Source organism: Mesoplodon bidens, assembly GCF_964165515.1.
Source record: "Mesoplodon bidens genome assembly, chromosome: 10".
NCBI classification, from domain to species: Eukaryota; Metazoa; Chordata; class Mammalia; order Artiodactyla; family Ziphiidae; genus Mesoplodon; species Mesoplodon bidens.
In genome coordinates this window covers 84226454-84246268 of record NC_138172.1, presented here as the reverse complement: position 1 = coordinate 84246268, position 19815 = coordinate 84226454, and the positions used below count along the sequence as shown (strand labels likewise).

The 19815-nt window shown below is 38.7% G+C and overlaps 3 protein-coding genes across 3 annotated transcripts; 1 reads left to right on the top strand and 2 right to left on the bottom strand.

Moving 5' to 3' along the window:
- Window positions 1-3110: 3110 nt before the first annotated feature.
- LOC308623915 (histone H4) lies at window positions 3111-3422 on the bottom strand (the record flags this gene model as incomplete). The annotated part of the gene is made up of 1 exon (XM_081246693.1): window positions 3111-3422. One exon carries the CDS (start codon window positions 3420-3422, stop codon window positions 3111-3113), a length of 312 nt encoding a protein of 103 aa, XP_081102819.1.
- A 4481-nt stretch (window positions 3423-7903) lies between these two features.
- LOC308623800 (histone H2A type 1-D) lies at window positions 7904-8296 on the bottom strand (the record flags this gene model as incomplete). Its single annotated transcript, XM_081246495.1, has 1 exon — window positions 7904-8296. The coding sequence occupies one exon, from the start codon at window positions 8294-8296 to the stop codon at window positions 7904-7906; it is 393 nt and encodes a 130-aa protein (XP_081102621.1).
- Window positions 8297-8551: 255 nt separating this feature from the next.
- Window positions 8552-18193, top strand: LOC308624240 (histone H2B type 1-N). The gene is made up of 2 exons (XM_081247332.1): window positions 8552-9023; window positions 15322-18193. Exon 1 carries the CDS (start codon window positions 8620-8622, stop codon window positions 8998-9000), a length of 381 nt encoding a protein of 126 aa, XP_081103458.1. The 5' UTR covers window positions 8552-8619; the 3' UTR covers window positions 9001-9023; window positions 15322-18193.
- Window positions 18194-19815: the final 1622 nt, after the last annotated feature.

Genomic DNA, 19815 nt, shown 5'->3' with positions numbered 1-19815 from the left:
TGGGCAAAGGACGCATGGGGGCCAGAATGGATACCTCATATCCCAAACATATTTTGTGTATCAGGAATATTTAGTGCCTCATGTAACCCAGGCATATTTAGTGTCCAGGTGTATCAGGTATAACTAGTGCCTCAAGGATCGTGCAGATCTCCTGGTCCTTTCTCCTTATACTTAACACACATGTGCTCTACTTTCTAACTACCTCTCTATACAGTATTTAGTGCATCTTATGAGTTTCATCCATCACATTTGTTTCTCTGTAGCAGAATTAAATCTCTGCAAATAGTATAAGAAATACATATTTCATAATATTTAGGAAGCCAAGAATTTGATTAAGTATGTTCATACCTTTAGATAGGTATTTTATAATAGAGTATTTAAATTTTTATCTTTTGTTTAACTTGGTCTGTTTTTTATTAATATGACATAGTTGTGAAAAAAGGATGAAGGCTTACTTGTTTTAGATGAGTGGTTAGTTCTAAGCCTATATTAATAACCACATTCCTATGAAAAAGGATTTTATATAAAATCCAATCACTCTTCTGTACTGTTTTGTAGACAGGGCCAATCAATCTATATTTTATATTTTCAAAAGTCATTGTTAAGTATTACTGTTTATCAAAAGTTATTTTAATGGAATATTTTTCTAAAATTTGAGGAGTCAGCTTGAAAAATATAGCAACTGAAAGTATAAAAAGGTTTTAGTAAAGGACCTTTAGCCACAATCAAATCAGTTCATTCAGTCCAAAGTGATTAATTCTTGGGAATTCCCTGGCTGTCCAGTGGTTAGGCCTCCACACTTCCACTGAAGGAGTCACAGGTTAGATCCCTGGTGGGGGAACTAAAATCCCCTCACACCATGTGGCCAAAAAAAAAAGTGATTAATCATTGCTTTGTTGATCTTGGGTTAAGCAGCCTGCTTCTAATATGGCTTACAAAATCTTAAATCAGACCTGTGGTAAAGCCTGACAGTATCAGGTACAGTTATTTATTAAAGTTCTTTTGAAGTTTCTTCTGGAAAACTCAATTTCAGATCTGTTTTGTAGCAGAGGCCTTTAGAGATAACTGTATGGAAAACCAGCAACTATCTGTTGATGATAAGAGAGAAAACGTCTGGTCAATGTATTATATTAATGAACATTATCAGTATGGAGTAGGATAGAATCCCCAATTTAGGTATGTATTATGAATAGTGAGGACATTGACATACCTCCGAGTGCCCTTTGATATATGCCATAAAGTATTTGCTATTATTGTCACCAAATGAGAAGGTATTTATACCTAGGAACAAAATCTGTTGGCAGTTTTTTGTGTCTTTTATATGCATATAATTATGGTCTACCCAACTTAAAAAGTATAACAGTTAAACATTTATATCAATAACATTTTATCTGGTTAACTTAGGGATGTATAGTTTCTTCTTTTGATTTGCCCTCTTTTTTCAAATATTGCACAATATATAGAGAACAATTCTCACAACTGTATATGCTTCATTACAAATATAAATGAGAGAACAAACCTTATGTGTGGCCTAGTGGTCACAGCTACAAAAATAATTTAGATATAAATAGATAATACCTTAATGGCTTCATTATTCAAAATTTGGGGGTCTTAGAAAAAGTAAGATCAGAAAGAAATCAGGCTATGAATGTAATAAGAGATTTCTACAGCCAAATACTAAAATATTGGGTATAAGATAGCATTTAAACTATGCACAGAATGCTTAGGGATTTCTTTTCTTTTCTTTCTTTCTTTCTTTTTTTTTTTTTTAAAGAACTGAGAGACTTTTGTCAAAATTATTCGAGAAATCAATGGAAAGCCACAAATAGTAATAGACCCTCAGAAAATGTTGGGGAAATATAATTAAAAGCAAAATCTCCCAATTCAGAAAAGCTCTCCAAAAAGGGAGTAGGAACAGAAAAGTTTTACTATTGCATAAGCATTAAACCAGAATGTGAAGCACGTCACAGGCAATTTGCTAAAGGGATTGGCAAAGCAAAGAGAGAAATCTCTTTTATACAGCTAAATGGGTACAACCCATTCAAACATTATGTAGGCTTAGCAATATGGAATCTTGTGGTAAGGGAAGTTAGGCCTGTCTCTTTACGGAACAGAGATTGTGTTATCTTCCTTGATTGTATTTCAAAGAGAAAACATTCCTGAGTTGGGAGACTGGCTAGATGCGTATTTAGCGCTTGACATTATGAATATTAACTACTGGTGAGGCAAGGGAATTTTTAACTTCAGCTATAAAATATGTAAATCTGGTCATTGTTTTCTCATTTTTTGTACATGTGGGCAATTGTCCTTTAGTCTGTGTCTCTGCATTAGTCAAGCTTTCACCTTTGGCTTTGGGTTTTTTCCTATAGCTTCTAAGACCTGTGGGAAGATACTAAGGCCTCCTTTGAGGTTAGGTCTGGATTTCCTAATGTGTTAGGAAAAATTCTGCCAAGGATCTTATTTTACTTAGTTCTCCTAGCTTAGAGGGCTGCCCTGTATTTTTTTCACCGTAGAGAGCATTTCTGTAATGCGACCTTGTTTCTTTTATAATTTAGTTGAAATGCCTTTTAATCACATCCCACCCTCACCAACTATTCTGAGATATTACAGTGAGCCTGTCCTTTATCAGCCTTCCATACTGGAGTGTTAAAGCCTATTTAACAGCCACGGGTTTGTTTCTTGAGCAGAGGACACATGGAGCTAGGTTATTGTGATCGAATCGTTAAGGCCTTATGTATACTAAATATGCTACGAATTAGTGAGGAGCCAGGTGCACTTCTCTTCCATCCCTTTCTAAACATTCGCTTGCACTCCATCTACAGAGAAATGCCACTCTGGTAAAACTCTCAAGTCATATGTATTTGGGTGACCCGTTTGCTTCCAGCTTATGACCATCTAGGCTTTCTGTGCTCGAGCAAAGGAACTTTCACAGTAAAGGGTGTAAGTTGTGCTCCTAAACAGTTAAGGGTAAGGAGAAAAGCGAAGAGCCAAGGGTGTAGAGAATGTGAAGCGTGGAAAAGCAAGCTCAAAACAAACCAGCATCACAGCTCCTCAGATGAAAAGATGCGGGCCCTGAAAAGGGCCTTTTGTTGAACAAAGAGCGCGAACACTCAGCCGCCGAAGCCGTAAAGGGTGCGTCCCTGGCGCTTGAGCGCGTAGACCACGTCCATGGCGGTAACAGTCTTGCGCTTGGCGTGCTCTGTGTAGGTGACAGCGTCCCGGATTACGTTTTCCAGAAACACTTTTAGCACCCCGCGAGTCTCCTCGTAGATAAGACCAGAAATGCGCTTCACACCTCCACGCCGGGCCAGACGCCGAATAGCGGGCTTCGTGATGCCCTGGATGTTATCGCGCAGAACTTTGCGATGACGCTTGGCGCCCCCTTTTCCAAGGCCCTTACCGCCTTTGCCGCGACCAGACATGCTGATTAACCTGGAGGCTTAACAAAGGTTAACTTCCAGGCCTCACAGATGCAGGCTTTTATACGTCCGTTGGCGGACCGAACTGAGAACCTGAAGAAATGTAGCGGGAAGTCCCGCCCCGGGAGCGGGGAGGGGAATTTGACCACAGGGGAAAAAAAAAAAAAGCCTTTTTTGTTCCTTTGTATTGTGTTTCACACGGTGGTAACTATTTTGTTACCGTGTTTAAGGCTTTAACAATTGCTTTTGAATGCGAACGCAAAACATAAATATTGTGGAAAAGGGCAAAACTCGTTATCTCACCACACATAGATCATTGCTGGTAGCTAATTTCGTATCAATATTTTGGTGAACAGATAAAAGCACATATTCTTTCAAAGAAAATGTATGCAATGCCGCAAATGGCATTTTGGAACCTCTTTGATTACATTTTAACCAATTTCCCTTATTTAAAGAGAAAATACATTTTTTATGTATGCTTGTTATTCTTATGAATACTCTTTAATACAGTTTTAACCAACTCCCTACCAGCCAGTGTTTTTTTTAATAAATTATTTTTTTCCATTTAAGAAAAATTTACTTCTTCACTCTACTTGGGTTTATACTATACTGACATTTCTAATGAAGGAGAGCAGAATACGCCACTCCCAAATATCCTTTAGCATAAGGATTATTTTGAGCGGATTGTTTCTGAGAAAAAGCAGATACAGGAGAAGCTCTAAAAACAGAATAGAATTTACCCCTTTTTAAGGGAAATTTACATTTACATGAGAAATCTCCATTTGTAAGGGTATCGCACTCAATGCGCCAGGAAAAGAAAGATAACTCACAAGAAACTTAACAATGGAGAAGGTGCAGGATTTAATCGGCCTCCCCTTGTTTACTGTGCTCTTCCGGGTCACGTCCTACAACACCCCCCCCCCACACACACACACATACACACATCCATGTCTTTTGTCTTTAGCTGAAGATGATATTTAAAGTGGCGGTTCGGGCCACTTCTGGGAGTTTTACTCAGTTCCCCTCTGTTTATTCCATGTATACATGAGACGTACACTGTATTAAACTTTGTTTTTCTCTTGTTAGTCTGTTTTTGTTTTTTTTTTTAATTACAGGAAGGTGTCAGCCACTGAACCAGTGAAACTAATGTTTTCATATAAACAACTGAAATAGTAAGCATAGATAAAGGTCTGGAAGAGGAGAAATTTATAAAAACCACAAAAAACAACCTTAGGGGAAAGGCATTGTTTGGGAGCCTCAGAGATTCGTATTGTTGAAGGCTCCCTAATCCTCTGTACTTAATGTCTGCCCCTTGTCCAGTGTCCCTGCCTTCTTCCAAGTTACTGGTCCCCAAAATCACTCAGTGTCTTCATTATTCCACCAGGTAATTAATAGTCATTAACATCAGTAGCATTTATTTAAATGTGAGACTGTTGCTAGAATGGAGAAGGAAGTAGGAGGTACACCAAATTAATAAGGTCATGCAGATCAATTTTTTTACAGATAAATTAATATCACGAAGTGAAAAGGCAGTGTAACTCTTTACAACTTGTCTTTGCTCATTGGACCCCTCTGATCTTTAGGCTCCTTCCTCCAGTTTAGCTACTTTGAAGTTATTCATTTGAAAATCCCTACAGTTTCCTCCATGTGATCTCATCCTTGTTTAACTTTCAACTTCTTTTTTGCCTTTATTTATATCACTTATTTAGTTTATAAGGATTTTTATTATTATAAAAGTAACAGAATTTTTTGACTATATTTTATGGGCTTGTCATTGAAATAGGGTCTGGGGATATGCAAATATGAATAAAACCCAGTCTCCACTCTAAGGGAATTTGTACACTAATGGATAAGATACCAAAAGTGTTCAGAATGAGCTCCCCAAAATGTTCCACATTTGCACATTGATTATTTTGAGGTAAAGGCAATTGAGATCCTGCAATCTCCAGATAAATTTCTGCCCCTCCCTTAACTACTTAGAAGGATTTGAATTGGGGGGTCTTTCCCACTATGAGAAGTATTATCGGAGAAAAATTTTATCTAAGTGAGCCAGCTGCATGGCAGGGCAAACTAATTACCCAATATTTGATTTCCCTCTTATTGTCCATGTGAATTATCCTCCTGTGCTTGGAAGGCACTAAGCCATTCCTTAGCTCAGGATGGCATATATACCTCATTTTACCTTTCTGTTTTTGAACTTCTCATGTATGTGGGGTTTCTGTATGTATGAATTAAGTTCGACTTTCTCCTGTTAATCTATCTCATGTCAATTTGATGATTAGACCAGCTAAAAGAACCTTAGAAGGGTAGAGGAAAATCCTTGCTCCCCGACAATATACAACAAATCTAATATGGGAAGATACTGTTAAGTTCTTTCATGGTAGTCCAGAGTCTGCAGAAAGGGAAATTAATGGGAAGACCAACTCCAGGAATAAAGTTTAAATAATACTTTCATAAATCTTGTGCTACTAAAATTGAACTGTACCTCTTATGAAAACAACTTTACAGTATAAACTATGGAGTCCTAAAAAGTTCTTCAGGATCTAATTGAAATTAGAAATATCTAAATTATTTTGGCAAGGTTTTTGGAAAGTTTTGTTATCTCCATTTTTAAATACAAGTTTTACTTTTTTTCTGATTATGTAGATAGTAAAGAACAGTAAGTGCCTTATCCAATGAAATTGGGTTAATAGTCCATTAATTTAAAAAACTCAGTTAACACGTGGAATTATAAGCAATGACATGTCACACTTGAATATTTTATTTAAAACAAAAATGTATATTCATTTATCAACTATTTGATTATAGGTTCATTGATTTTATCAATCAAAACCACATCAATAATTGTAAAGGCATTATTTTAACAATGTGGTGGTTCTTGCCATGGGGAATATAATGATGCAATGAAGCAAGTGTTAGTAATTGCATGATCAATGTCAATAATGATAACAACAGCATATTTTATTATTAAAAATTTAAAGAACTCATAGGCCTTCCTTGGAGCTGTATCACTTACTCTACTTGACAGTTCTACTTCTGAGATATAGTTGTTTAAAATATACAAACGCAAGTAATGCAGATGACTTTCTTTTTTAAATTTATTTTATTTATTTATTTATTTTTATTTTTTGGCTGCGTTGGGTCTTAGTTGTGGTGCTCGAGATCTTTCGTTGCAGTGCGCGGGCTTCTCTCTAGTTGTGGCGTGCCGGTTTTCTCTCTCTAGTTGCAGGCTTAGTTGTCCAGCAGCATGTGGCATGTGGGATCTTAGTTCCCTGACCAGGGATCGAACCTGCGCTCCCTGGATTGGAAGGCGGATTCTTTACCACTGGACCACCTGGGAAGTCCCGCAGATGAGTTTTTAAGAGGGAAAAATTGAATAATTAGATTCACTGAAATCAGGATTCGGGTCTTCCAACATCAAATAATGAAGCCAAAAAGAAAAGGGAAAAAAGGTAACATTTACGTCCTGTTTGTGATTGCTGAGGTCACTTTTATTCCAAGGAATATTATTTACATGTGATTGCGGTTCAGATTTAAATATAGGATATACTGGGAATTCCCTGGCGGTCCAGTGGTTAGAACTAGGCGCTTCCACCGCAGGGTGTGTGTGTGTGTGTGTGTGTGTGTGTGTGTGTGTGTGTGTGTGTGTGTGTGTGTGTGTGTGTGTGTGTGTGTGTGTGTGTTTAAAACAAATATTTCAGGAGACTCAGAAAACCTATTCCAATGGACTAGGACTGCCATAGAAATTCATTTTCATTACAATGTATTCATAAGGAAAACTACATATGAGCTGATGTGGAGAGGAATTGAAGGCCCTCTCTAGCTAGGGTGACTTGGTGATCTGAGAGAAGGTGAGAGCGATGATGGTGGGGGAAAGGGGAAGCAAAAATCATTGACAGGCCTAGGACTATAAGAACCTGATAAGTGATTTACAATGTCGACCTTTCCTATTTGTTAAGGCACACCCTCTTCCTAATGCAGTTTCATACCACTTTTACTTCACCATCACTGATGTAAACAGTCCATTATGAAATGTATTCTCTGCCTGAAGTTACTTTTAAACAAGTAATTTACCTGTCTGGATTACTACTCTATTCCCATTTAGGAGGGTGTGTGGTGGGCAGTAAGACTGAATTGAATTAGAAGGGAAGGTAGGCCAAAGTCGTATGGTGCTAAACTTTTTGTCTCAGATGGACATTTGCCCCTGTAGAGGAATCACAGGGATGTTAATTTTGCTCATAAGTTTAACCTAAATTATGTAAGCAAATGTTTTGCATTTGGGGAGGCATTTAAGGTACTTTGGAGAAAATAACCTAGATGTAAATGACTTAGCCAAACTTTGTTATAGGATTAATATTCAACAGCATCTTGCTTCCCAAAACAATGTGACTTTGAAAGCACAGCTCCTTTTATTGATAAGGTGGGTGGCTCTGAAAAGAGCCTTTTGGTTTGGAAAGATTTGAGTTGCAAAGAACGACGGACTTCTACTTGCCCTTGGCCTTGTGGTGGCTCTCGGTCTTTTTGGGCAGCAGCACCGCCTGGATGTTGGGCAGGACGCCGCCCTGCGCGATGGTGACTTTACCCAGCAGCTTGTTGAGCTCCTCGTCGTTGCGGATGGCCAGCTGCAGGTGGCGCGGGATGATGCGCGTCTTCTTGTTGTCGCGGGCCGCGTTGCCCGCCAGCTCCAGGATCTCGGCCGTCAGGTACTCCAGCACCGCCGCCAGGTACACCGGCGCGCCCGCCCCGACCCGCTCGGAGTAGTTGCCCTTGCGGAGCAGGCGGTGCACTCGGCCCACGGGGAACTGGAGCCCGGCCCGCGAGGAGCGAGTCTTGGCCTTGGCGCGAGCCTTGCCTCCTTGCTTGCCACGTCCAGACATACTGAAAGTAAAAGCCCACCAATAAGAGTTAGGTCTGAATAGATACAGCGAGAGCTACCCTACTTATAGTTTTCACTGGGCGCGAAAATGAAGGTGTACCATTGGCTAAAACTAGTTTTACTTAACCCAATGAAATCGGAGTTTGAAATACACTTATTTTGATTGGACAAAACTGTAACGTGCCGTTTCCAGGATTCACCACCAATCAGACGCTCGACTTTACTCACTACCTCCTTTGTTTAAGAAGCTGTGAAGGAGGAGGACTCAGCCTGGTTCTCATTCTTCCTGTTATTTTTGAACTGCCTGGCAGTTAACTCCGCACCATGCCTGAACCCTCGAAGTCTGCTCCGGCCCCGAAGAAGGGCTCCAAGAAGGCGGTGACCAAGGCTCAGAAGAAGGACGGCAAGAAGCGCAGGCGCAGCCGCAAGGAGAGCTACTCCGTGTACGTGTACAAAGTGCTGAAGCAGGTCCACCCGGACACCGGCATCTCGTCCAAGGCCATGGGTATCATGAACTCGTTCGTTAACGACATCTTCGAGCGCATCGCGGGCGAGGCGTCGCGCCTGGCGCATTACAACAAGCGCTCGACCATCACCTCCAGGGAGATCCAGACGGCCGTACGCCTGCTGCTGCCCGGCGAGCTGGCCAAGCACGCCGTGTCCGAGGGCACCAAGGCCGTCACCAAGTACACCAGCTCCAAATGAGCCAGGCCGCAGCGGAGCGAGCGGTAAGGCTAGGCCCACACCCCAAAGGCTCTTTTCAGAGCCACTCAATCTTCTGAAGAGAAGTGGCACTCACTTTATGCAGCAGGTGTTTCTTATTTGGTTTAAAGTATAACAAGTTCCGCGATTCCTTTTTTTTTTTTTTTTGTCTTTAAAAAACTTATTTTCTCGCAGTTCTGGAAGCTAGAGGGCCAAGATTTGCTGTCAGCAGGGGTAGTTTATTCTGAGGCTTCTCTTTGGTTTGCAGATGGTCATCTTTTCGGTCTTCATTTGGTCTTCCTTCTGTTCGCGTTTCATTTTCATCTTGTTAGAAATTACTTCCACTACAATATAGGTGGTGCTGCAGCAATGCTCGAGACATTTTTATATGTTTTTATGTCGAAAAGGGTGAGGTTCATTATCAGACAAACGTAGTGAAGAAGGCAAAATGCACTTTGTCCCAAAGGAAAATCCGCTCGCCTTTAAGTTTGAACCCGGCAAAAGATTTTGCTAACAATGGCTTGAGCGCTCCATCTTTAATTTTAACGTTTACATACCTGACTAATGAATTGCTTGGCACACAGTAAGAAAGGTACAAATCGTTTTATTCACTTATGTTTTCTTTGGGGAGGGGTGCTGGCTCTCCTCCCCTTTCCCTGGGTTTGGGTTTGCCAAATATTAATTTAGAAAGGCAGAAGAAAAACAAATAGAAGTGAGAATCCAATTCAAATTATCGCACACATCAACCAGGTGTCACGTTTATCGATAGCCAATCCAGACGCTGGGCGCGCAGTTTGAAGTTTACCAACGGTGTCCCTCGTGAGTCTATCCCGATTGGGAGATTTCTGGGCCACGCGGCTTTGTTGGAAGAACTCTGCCATTTTCTGCACTCCCTAATTTCTCTGAGTGAAATTCCTCTGTATGGGAGGGATTAGGTCCTACTCCTGCCTTTACTGTGAGGATCCTCTCCATGTTTTCTTTCTTTCTGCATGTCACTTGCATTTACTTTTCTCTATTCATCGGAATAAATTTTTAAAAAATAGAGAAGAGCTGTTCCCCTATCCTCAGTTCGGGAAACCAAAATCCATCTCTTCATTTTAGGCCCTTAGGAATGAATGGCATATTTAAAGCTATTTTAGTCTTTACAGGGAATCAGCATGGAAATGCTTCCCCAAAAAAGTATGTTATTCTACAAAGTGACCACTTGATGCAAAAATGACCATTTGTTCATATTGCATGTGAAAATACATAGGTGACCTAGTATGTTTAATTTGCAGTATGCCAAGACAAATGAGTGACTAGCCATGAAAAGTCTCTTAAGGACTGAAGTCTTGCGATGGGGAAACTACTTTGAATCTTTGCTTAAGGGCTTACATTCAGAATTAATAAGTATGACCTACATCTTTGCAAAGTGTATTATATTATTTTTTCTAGGTGATTTATAATTTCAAATTTCTGACTCTTTATATTAGGCATATTAAAAAGAATCATTTTAATGTAGGTTATAATAAAACATAGAGACAAAATATTTCCCAGAGGATTTCCTCATGTGCTTAGAATGAAGAAAAATATCCATTTATAAATTAGGGGTTTTTTAATGTTTTAATTCTTAAAAGTGACTTTTTATATCGTGTCTGCTTTAATTGTGAAAATAATACAGGATATAAAATTGAGAGTGTAGGCATGGCCCATTCATGCATAAAATGATAAATGTTCAATGATGATAACTTTCTAAAGTCCTTGCACATGTCCAAGAAAAAAAAAAGAAAACTATAAAGTTACACCTCATTTAATACTAGGAATATGTATATGTGATGTGACTCTGGAGTTGCACCTAAAATATTGCTCAAATATATCAGTGTCTTTTACTAGTTGGTTCTGTGGAACAGTGTTTTGAGAATATGAATTGTATAAAAATATCCCACTCAAATTTGATATGTGACATTGTATAAATGTAACATTGGACTTTTAAAAAGTAATTTTTTAAAGAAATTTTATGTGCATAACATTGCTAAGTTAATTTAATTTTATTTTTTGCCTTATTTTCCTCATGTGTGGAATGAGACGAACAAATACTACCTCAGATGCTCATTGTATTTATTTATTTTTGGCTGTTTTGGGTCTTTGTTGCTGCGCGCGTTCTTTCTCTAGTTGCGGCCAGAGTGGGCCACAGCTTGCTGCGGTGCACCGTCCTATCACTGCGGTGGCCTCTCCTGCTACGGAGCATGGCTCTAGGCGCGCGGGCCTCAGTAGTTGTGTTACGCGGGCTCAGTAGTTGTGGCTCGCAGGCTCTAGAGCGCAGGCTCAGTAGTTGTGGTGCATGGAATTAGTTGCTCCGCGGCGTGTGGGATCTTCCCGGACCAGGGCTCGACCCCCTGTGCCCTGCATTGGCAGGCGGATAATCACTGCGACACCAGGGAAGCCCCTAAAAAATAATTCTTGATATTAATTTGATTGTATTAATTTGATTGTAGCTTCGTTTTAATTTACTCCTTCTTCCCCAACATTTTAAACTGATATCTTGAAAATAAACTAGTGATATATTAAGATAACTCTGTATGTTTTAATGTATTTGTATTTGGCCAAATAGCTGTATTTGACCAAAAATCTTAAGAAATTGAAATTCAATGCTTTCTGCAATTAAAATAATTATACCATAATATGAGTGTGTGCATGTATGTATATGTACATATATTTATGCATATACATATAATATACACATAAAATATGTTTTATTTATACACACATTACTAAAATATGTTATATTTTAATTTTCCCAACACTCTTACTCCAAGAGGGTGACAAAAAATATAAAAGCACTGACTGTCTAGTGTCTGATTATCTTAGGCTCTTGGTACGGAACAGCAGTGAGATGGAGAGCATAGAGCCAAACGTTTGAGATTTTTAGCTATAGATTCCATTAGCCAGGATACACTTTATACATGCATACATGTATATAAAGTTTTAATTTCTATTATATTTTTATTATATTTAATGGAATTAATAGAATAATCAGAAAGTGGAAAGTGTTGGAAAAATTAAAATTTCATTTTCTTTTAAAATAACTGGTGTACAGATGATAATGACTGGGAGGATCATTTGGGACAATGCATTGCAAAAAGAAAACATAGTAAGAGCATCCTCATGTTTATGAGCTGTGGACTATATTAATTCTTCCAAAAGCTCAAAGTGAAATATTAAACTTACTAATGTATTATGTGTATCTTAGAAATATATACCTGGATAAAAGTCCATTGTATGTTTTATAAAATTTTTAATAGCACTGTTTTTTAAACACATTGTTTAGATAGGCAGCCCAAACTCTAGTAAATGAACCTTGGTGAGGTGATGTTTTATATGGCAAAGAAGAGTGAAGCTATCAGCTGAAGAAGAAAAGTGAGTGATTGAAAAAATAATTTATTTGGAGACAAGATAAAGGACTTTCTGTGAAAAGAGTAACAGGCACTTAGCCTTTAAAAACAGGGTTTTTAGTCTGTCATCATCGTGTTCTCAAAGTCATCTGATGCAGCCAGGTGCATCATGCAAAACAGTCTAACATAAACCCTGGTATGGAGATTTCCACCTCTATTCAAGAAACTAAATTCCTTAAAGAGGAACTGATTACAAGTTTTGAGACAAAGGAAATTCTGAAGGGTCTAGAACACCATGCTAACTGAAAGCAAGGATGAGCTCCCATGTTTGGAGTAACAGTAAAGACAGTTATGAGGAGAGTGCCAAGAAAGCCTGAAAGAATCCCCACGGTGTAAATAGTGCTAACTTGAGAATTAAAACTAAACAAACAGAACAGTTGTAGTTGTTTACTGGAATACATTCAGCATATAAAAAGCCATGAATCCATGATAATAAGCAATTGGAACAAATACTATGATGAGCTGAATAAGAAGTTTACCTGGTGTGTCGCACTATTCATCTTTTCCAAAGTCTTTGTGCCCTATGTCACTGAGACGAGCATCTTCTTCTCCAGAAAGTGCCTGGCTTTACAGTCTTAAGGTTCTGTTGTTCTTATATTAGGGGAAACTCCACCTCCTGCAATGCTGTAGGATCAAGTCTCAAAAAAGAGCTCCCTGAGAAACTCGCTGATGCTTTGTTCAATAAAATTTCAGGAGAGCAAATTGCATTTTAATGATTGCCATTGTTGGAAATCAATCCAAACACTAATTCCCAAGGCATTCTCAAATTGTCCTGTGTCCCAGCTTCTGCCACAGCCATCCCCAACACTACCACCAACAATGTGCTTACTAAATAAATAAATAAAATGTTAGCTTTCTCTTTGTCTTAAAGGCAGTGATTCTCAAAATGTGGTCTGGGGACCCCTGGGGGTCCCCGAGATCCTTTTAATGGGTCTGTGAAGCTAAAATTACTTTCACAATTATCCTGAAACTTATTTAAAAGATACTTGTAAAATATAGAACAATGCTAATCTTCTTACTAATTTTTTAATTTTGAAAAATATAACTATCTTCATAAAATATGTATGTTGAAAAGGGTTTATTGTCATTTTTAAATGAATTAATAAAACAAATATTCTTTCAGTTTTAACTTCTAATAAGGTAAATATCAATAGTAGTAACCTACAGAAACACAAATTCTTTGGGTCCTCAATACTTTTAAAACGTGCATGGGTCGAAAACTTTGAGAACTGCTGCCTTAATAAATTATGTCACACTAGGACTGTTTGATTTACTGTTTTTCAAATTAGTTGGAAATAATTTCCTGTGTACTTATGCTACCATCTGAATACACAGATCCATTTGCTTCATTTTGCTGTTATGTTTAGGGATTTGGCTTTTTAAAATTTAACCTTATCCTTACATAAAATATTTTAACATAGTTCCAAGGTCAAATCAAGGTATGCTCAAAGAGGTCTTTCTCCTTTAGCCTATAGCCTCTCTCATCTTATAAGTAACAATTTTTAATGTTGTGATTTAACTTCCCATTATTTGTTTGTTAATTATAAGCATACATTTGTGTATTCTTAGTTCCCCTTTATTATATTTTTTTAATATTTATTTATTTATTTGGCCGCCTTGGGTTTTAGTTGTGGCATGCAGGATCTTCGCTGAGGCATGCGGGATCTTTCATTGCGGCGTGCAGGCTTCTCTCTAGTTGTGGTGTGCAGGTTTCCTCTCTCTAGTTGTGGCTCACAGCCTCCAGGGTGCGTGGGCTCTGTAGTTGCGGCACGGGTTCCAGAGCACGTGGGCTCTGTAGTGTGCGGCACGCGGGCTCTCTAGTTGAAGCGTGCGAGCTCAGTAGTTGTGGCGCGCCAGCTTAGTTGCCCCTTGGCATGTGGGATCTTTAGGTCCTTGACCAGGGATGGAACCAGCTTCCTCTGCATTAGAAGGCAGATTCTTTACCACTAGGACACCAGGGAAGTCCCAGTACCCCTCTACTAGATAAACAGTAACATCTTACACATAATTTTCTCTACCTTGGGTTTTTTTTTGTTTCTGTTTTTTTTCCTTTAAAATATATATCCTGAAGATCATTCCACAATAGTATATGGAGATTTTCTTCCTTTCTTATTTTCTAGCTGCCTAGTACCCTGGGCTTTCTTCTTTTCCTGATTCTTGGCTCTGTAATTCATTTTCTTGCTAGCTGCCTGACCCTTCAATCGGATGTTTTCTAGTTGTTCTAAGCATCAGGGTTTATCTGAGTTGCCTAGTCTATTATTACTGGACATGGGATCAAGGTATAGTATTTGTTAAAATGTTGTTTTAAATGTCAACCCATAAATTACTCTAGGACTTCCAATCCTTAAAATCTTTAAAATGCAGTTGTGTAAAATTGATATGGGTCACTGCAGGCATACCCTCTGGTCCAGTGATAACTCAAGTTCTTGCTAACGATGCTCAAGTTAGCACATCAGTTGCCATAGTGGGTTAGTTGTTCATGATCAAAGAAGTGAGATGGTAAATTGAATGTAAATAAATACTAGTCACAGGACTAGAGGAAGAGACTAAACACTGTATTGTTGGTTCAAGAAATCAGGTTTATAAATTTGAAGAAATCAATAACTTTTATGAAGTGTCTGTGAAGCCCTAAATTTAAACACACAGAGATTAACTGCAATACCTTATCAGTAAATGGTAATAGGATATACCTTAAAAAGTATAGGTTATATTTGAGTCAAATCTCTGGAAGTTTAGACATTTCATTCTGGCTCCATTTTTTTGCAGTGTCCACACCAAAGAGCTTAACATTCAAACACCTTTACCTCACTGTCAAGGACATTTTTATCAAAGCTACCATCTCTTCAGTCACATCTTTTTTTCCTTGAACTTTCGCTTATGACTTGTTTTCCAGAGCTACATCCATCACTTCGTGCTTGAGAAGGGATCCTTTTGAAGTCATCAGAACAATTAACCTCATCAGAGTACTCAGAATGACATCTACTATGGATTCTCCGCTTCTGCCATCCTGACAGTCCTCTGATATATTTTTGTTGGAACCAAAATCTTGGTGGAGGGAAATCCCTGAACAACATCCTGACTTCTTAAGGTGGGATGCTTATCTCCTTAGGCTACATCAGACTGTAGCTATTGCTTACTTCAAGCCTAGTGTTAAATTTTCACAGTGGCCACACCATGGAACATAGACCTCTACAAACCACAAACCACGATGGAGTTAAGAAATATAGAGGAATATATACCATTAATCTTCACCGTGCCCTGCTGCTCCAGTGTCCTGGACCTCAGTCCATCCTATGTAGGAAGATGATAGCCTGCAATAGAACTTTAAGACCACTCTCATTCCATACCTATTTTCTAGATGAACAAACTGATGCACAGAGAAGGGGAGTATTTTGTCTAAATAGCTAGAGGATCAATGACAGAATCAGTTTATAAGCCTCATGGTAGTGGCCATCAGTGTACAAATAATAGATTTTGTAATCTTTTGTTATCATCAAACTAAATTCTTTCAAAACAAATGGAGATGACTCATTCATATCTGTCTTAATAGTGAAAAAGATGCCATTCTTTATTTGAAAAAAAAAAAAGTTTCTCCCTCTTGTTCCCAAGAACAGGAAAAAAAAAGTCAATTTTTTTTTTTTTTCCTTGGAGAATACTGGTCAAATTCTCTTTGGAGGGTCCTATAGCTCTACCCTATCATCATCGTACAATTAACAACTTTTGCCTTTCCTGTGGGAAACAAGCATGTATAGCAAAGTCTGCCTGTTGGTTATAGTACTGAAATTAAGACAAACTAAACTCCGTCTGTAACTTTTCCAGAAGACAGTGTTTGAAAATTGCAACTTATACTCACACAATGCTTTACAGACACACTGTATTTCAATTGTTGGAAATATGTGCCACCAAGGAGCAGAGAGAAACCTGCCCACTGAAATTGCGCCACGTGAGACATGGAGTTGTTGTTATATCTCTTATCTGACCATTATTTCTGCCTTGAAAGCAGTAATGAAATAGACAAGAAGAGACCTCTCCCTGAAGCAGCAGCCCCCCCTGGGAAGACCCTTTATACTCATTCTCCCAGAGGCTCAGCAATCCAGGTTTGCCCAAGTGAAAGGCTAAAGTATCACTGTGGATGAGACCTGAATGCTGTTTAATTATTTGCAGTAGATACAATGTAGTTATTTTTAAAGTAGACATTTAAATATTAACCTATCCTTATTCTTAGTTTCTTTTGTCCTCCTCATTCCAAAGAACCAAAACTAGGCCTAGTCCAGGGAAGGTAGTCATACACCCCTGATTTCTATTGGCTGTTCTATTTAAAGGAAGGCAGCTATTATGGGGAGAATTTTATCCGCCTCCCCCCGTCTCGCTAAACCCTCAGAATGTAACCATATTTAGGGATAGAGTCTTTAAAGAGGTAATTAAATTAAAATGAGGTCCTTGGAAAGTGGGTAAGTCCTACTCCAATATGACTAGTGTCCTTTTAAGAAGAGGAGATTTGGACATAGACAAGTACAGAGGGAACACATGTGAAGATAGAGGGGGAAAGATGGCCGTCTACAAGCTAAGGAGAGAGGCCTAGAACCCATCCTTCCCTCACAGCCCTCAGAAGTAAACAGCCCTGCTGGCACCTTGATCTCAGACTTCTAGACTCCAGAACAGTGAGAAAACAAATTTCTGTTTTTTCAGCCACCCAGACTGAGGTACCTTATTATGACAGCTTTAGCAAACTAATAAAACAGCCAATATGTTACTATAATGTTACAATCCCAATCCTCTGTCTCTTTAGCTGTAGACCAAAGATACCACTAGCACTTACCTCATTAGATTGGAAAAATAAATTAGATAATGCACAGTATCCAAAGATAATACACACTTAATAAATGAAAGCCAATAACTACTGTGATTTTTTTCCCCTATATGCCAAAAGCAAGATGTAAGTGCCGTACAGTTTACTGCTTAAGGGCAGATCCTTGAGTGAAGAACCATGACGTAAACTCTGACATTCAATAATCCCTCAAATGACAAAATATTAGAGCAAACGAAATGAAGAACTTCCAGATGTACTGGAGATAAGCAAGAGAAATACATGAACGGGAGTAAAATGCTGAAAATAGCAAAACCAAATAGAGCACCAAAGGAAGGTCATTCTGATCATCTGAATTAATAAAGAACCTACTCTAAAGCAGCCTAAACAGGTGGAAGGAACATAGGCCCTGGAAAACCTTTTGTGACTGAAGTTCTGCCCAATGCTTGTTAGCTGGTTATCTTGGATACTACTTCAGTGAGCCTGTGTGTATGATCAGGGCACACAAGATGGCTGTTCTCTTGCTCTCTGTACATCCCCTGATCGAACAGTCCCTGCTTCACCTCACCCTACTCACAGGACTGACCTTTCCTCTTAATCATACAGCTTATCAGTATCTGCTTAAGTGCTTGCCCCTGCTCCAACCAGAAATTTTTCTGATTCTTAGAACAAAACGGCTCTAGCATGCTGAGTTATTAAAGGGAAATATCTGCCCCCTTGATGGTTGTTAACCAAAGGGACGGTGAGGGATGTCCTCCTCTGCTGGCTTCCGCGGTAACTGATGAGCCCACCTGACATCAGCTCCCCCTATAATTGGTACACTGGTACACCCCCCACCCAACCCCCACCATGAAGACTGCTGCCATGTCCTGTCTGCTGTCGGTACGGAGTGGGGAGTCACTCTAGAACTTTGCTTCAGACATGTAAGATCCCCTGTTCAATAAACCATTGATGTCTCTGTTGCTGTCTCCAGGCATTTTCTTTGGTCTCGAGGCTGGGCAATTACAGGACTTGCAGGCCTACAGGGTGCAGCCTAACACTGTGATTCTTCTGATTACCTGTAAAGTGGAGATAATAATAAGGCCCCAGTTTTCTTAGAAGGATTTTATGAGATGATGTACCCTGCTTCCAAGTGTGTTCTTGGGACCCAGGTGAGGTGCACAAATAAAAGTTACTATGAAAAACACATTAACACAGATTTTTTTTCTTTCAACAAAATAATTATTAAATAATATGAGAAATAAAAATAAGTATAATTTAATAAACGTTCCACCACAAAGTGAGCTTCCCTGGGTCATATAGCTTTATATTTCCTGAGTAAGACATATAATAGTGGCTCAATTAAATAGTACATTAATTAACCAGTATTTTCTCAGATCTGTCTGTACTGGGTATCACTGGGGGCATGGAAAATTATCATAAGTAGTATGTGGACTTTGGTGTTTAAAATGTTGAAACAGAGTGAAAATATCATTCTCTTTTCTACTCTCTCTAAATCTTTCTGATTAAGTAACTGGGGAAGCATTAATTTGGATCTTAGTTCCCCGACCTGGGATCGAACCTGGGTCCACAGCAGTGCAAGTGCAGAGTCCTAACCACTGGACTGCCAGGGAATTCCCCTAAAGAATTTTGTTTTTTTAATATTAAGTAAACAATAGTATAGATTGCACCCTGATACAGAAAAAAGAAAAAAATCATAAAAGTGGAACTCAAATAACTGAAGTTTGAACAATACTGAATAAAATAAGCAATGTCATAAACCAGTAAATGGCAAAATGGCACTATTGTTATATTTATACTTCTATATAAATTATAGATCTATATAAGTTATATAAATATATAAATTATATATTATAGCATTAATATAACACTACTTATATATAATTGTATATATAAAATGTAATATAATTAATATTTATTATTATTACATCAAACTGTATTTAATATTAACTGCTGTAGGAACTTGGAGGGAATAATATTATTCTGGAATGTGGCGATCTGGGAAAGTTTCTTGGAAGAGGTATAACAAGATTTGACCTTGAAAGGATCATTAAGGTTTCAGTTGGTATCTTATTAACTAAATATGTTGGGTAACACATTATTCCAAAATTGAACAGCTTAAAACAGCAAACATTTATTACCTCATAGAGTTTCTTAGGGTCAGGAATCTGGGAGCAGCTTTGGTGGTAGTCCGATTCAAGATCTCTCACAAAGCTGCAATCAGGTCATCTAAACTTTAGATTCTAAAGACTTGACTGGGACTGGAGCTTCTGAAGTCCAAGGAAAAGCTTGTTTATAATGCTGTTGGCTGGAGGCCTCAGTACCTCACCATGTGGATATCTCTATAAGGTTACTCAAGACAAGGACTGGCTTCCTTCCTCTGGAACAAGTCAAGTGATCCAAGAGAGTGGGAGTGATCAAGATGGAAGTCTCTTATCGAATCTTGAAAGTGACATACCATTACTTCTGTCATATCCTGTTGACCATAATGCTGGAGCAATGTGGGAAGGGCACCAGTATTAGAAGGTAGGGGTCACTGAGTGCCATCTTAGAGGCTACTTCCCACAGTTGGTACAGAAG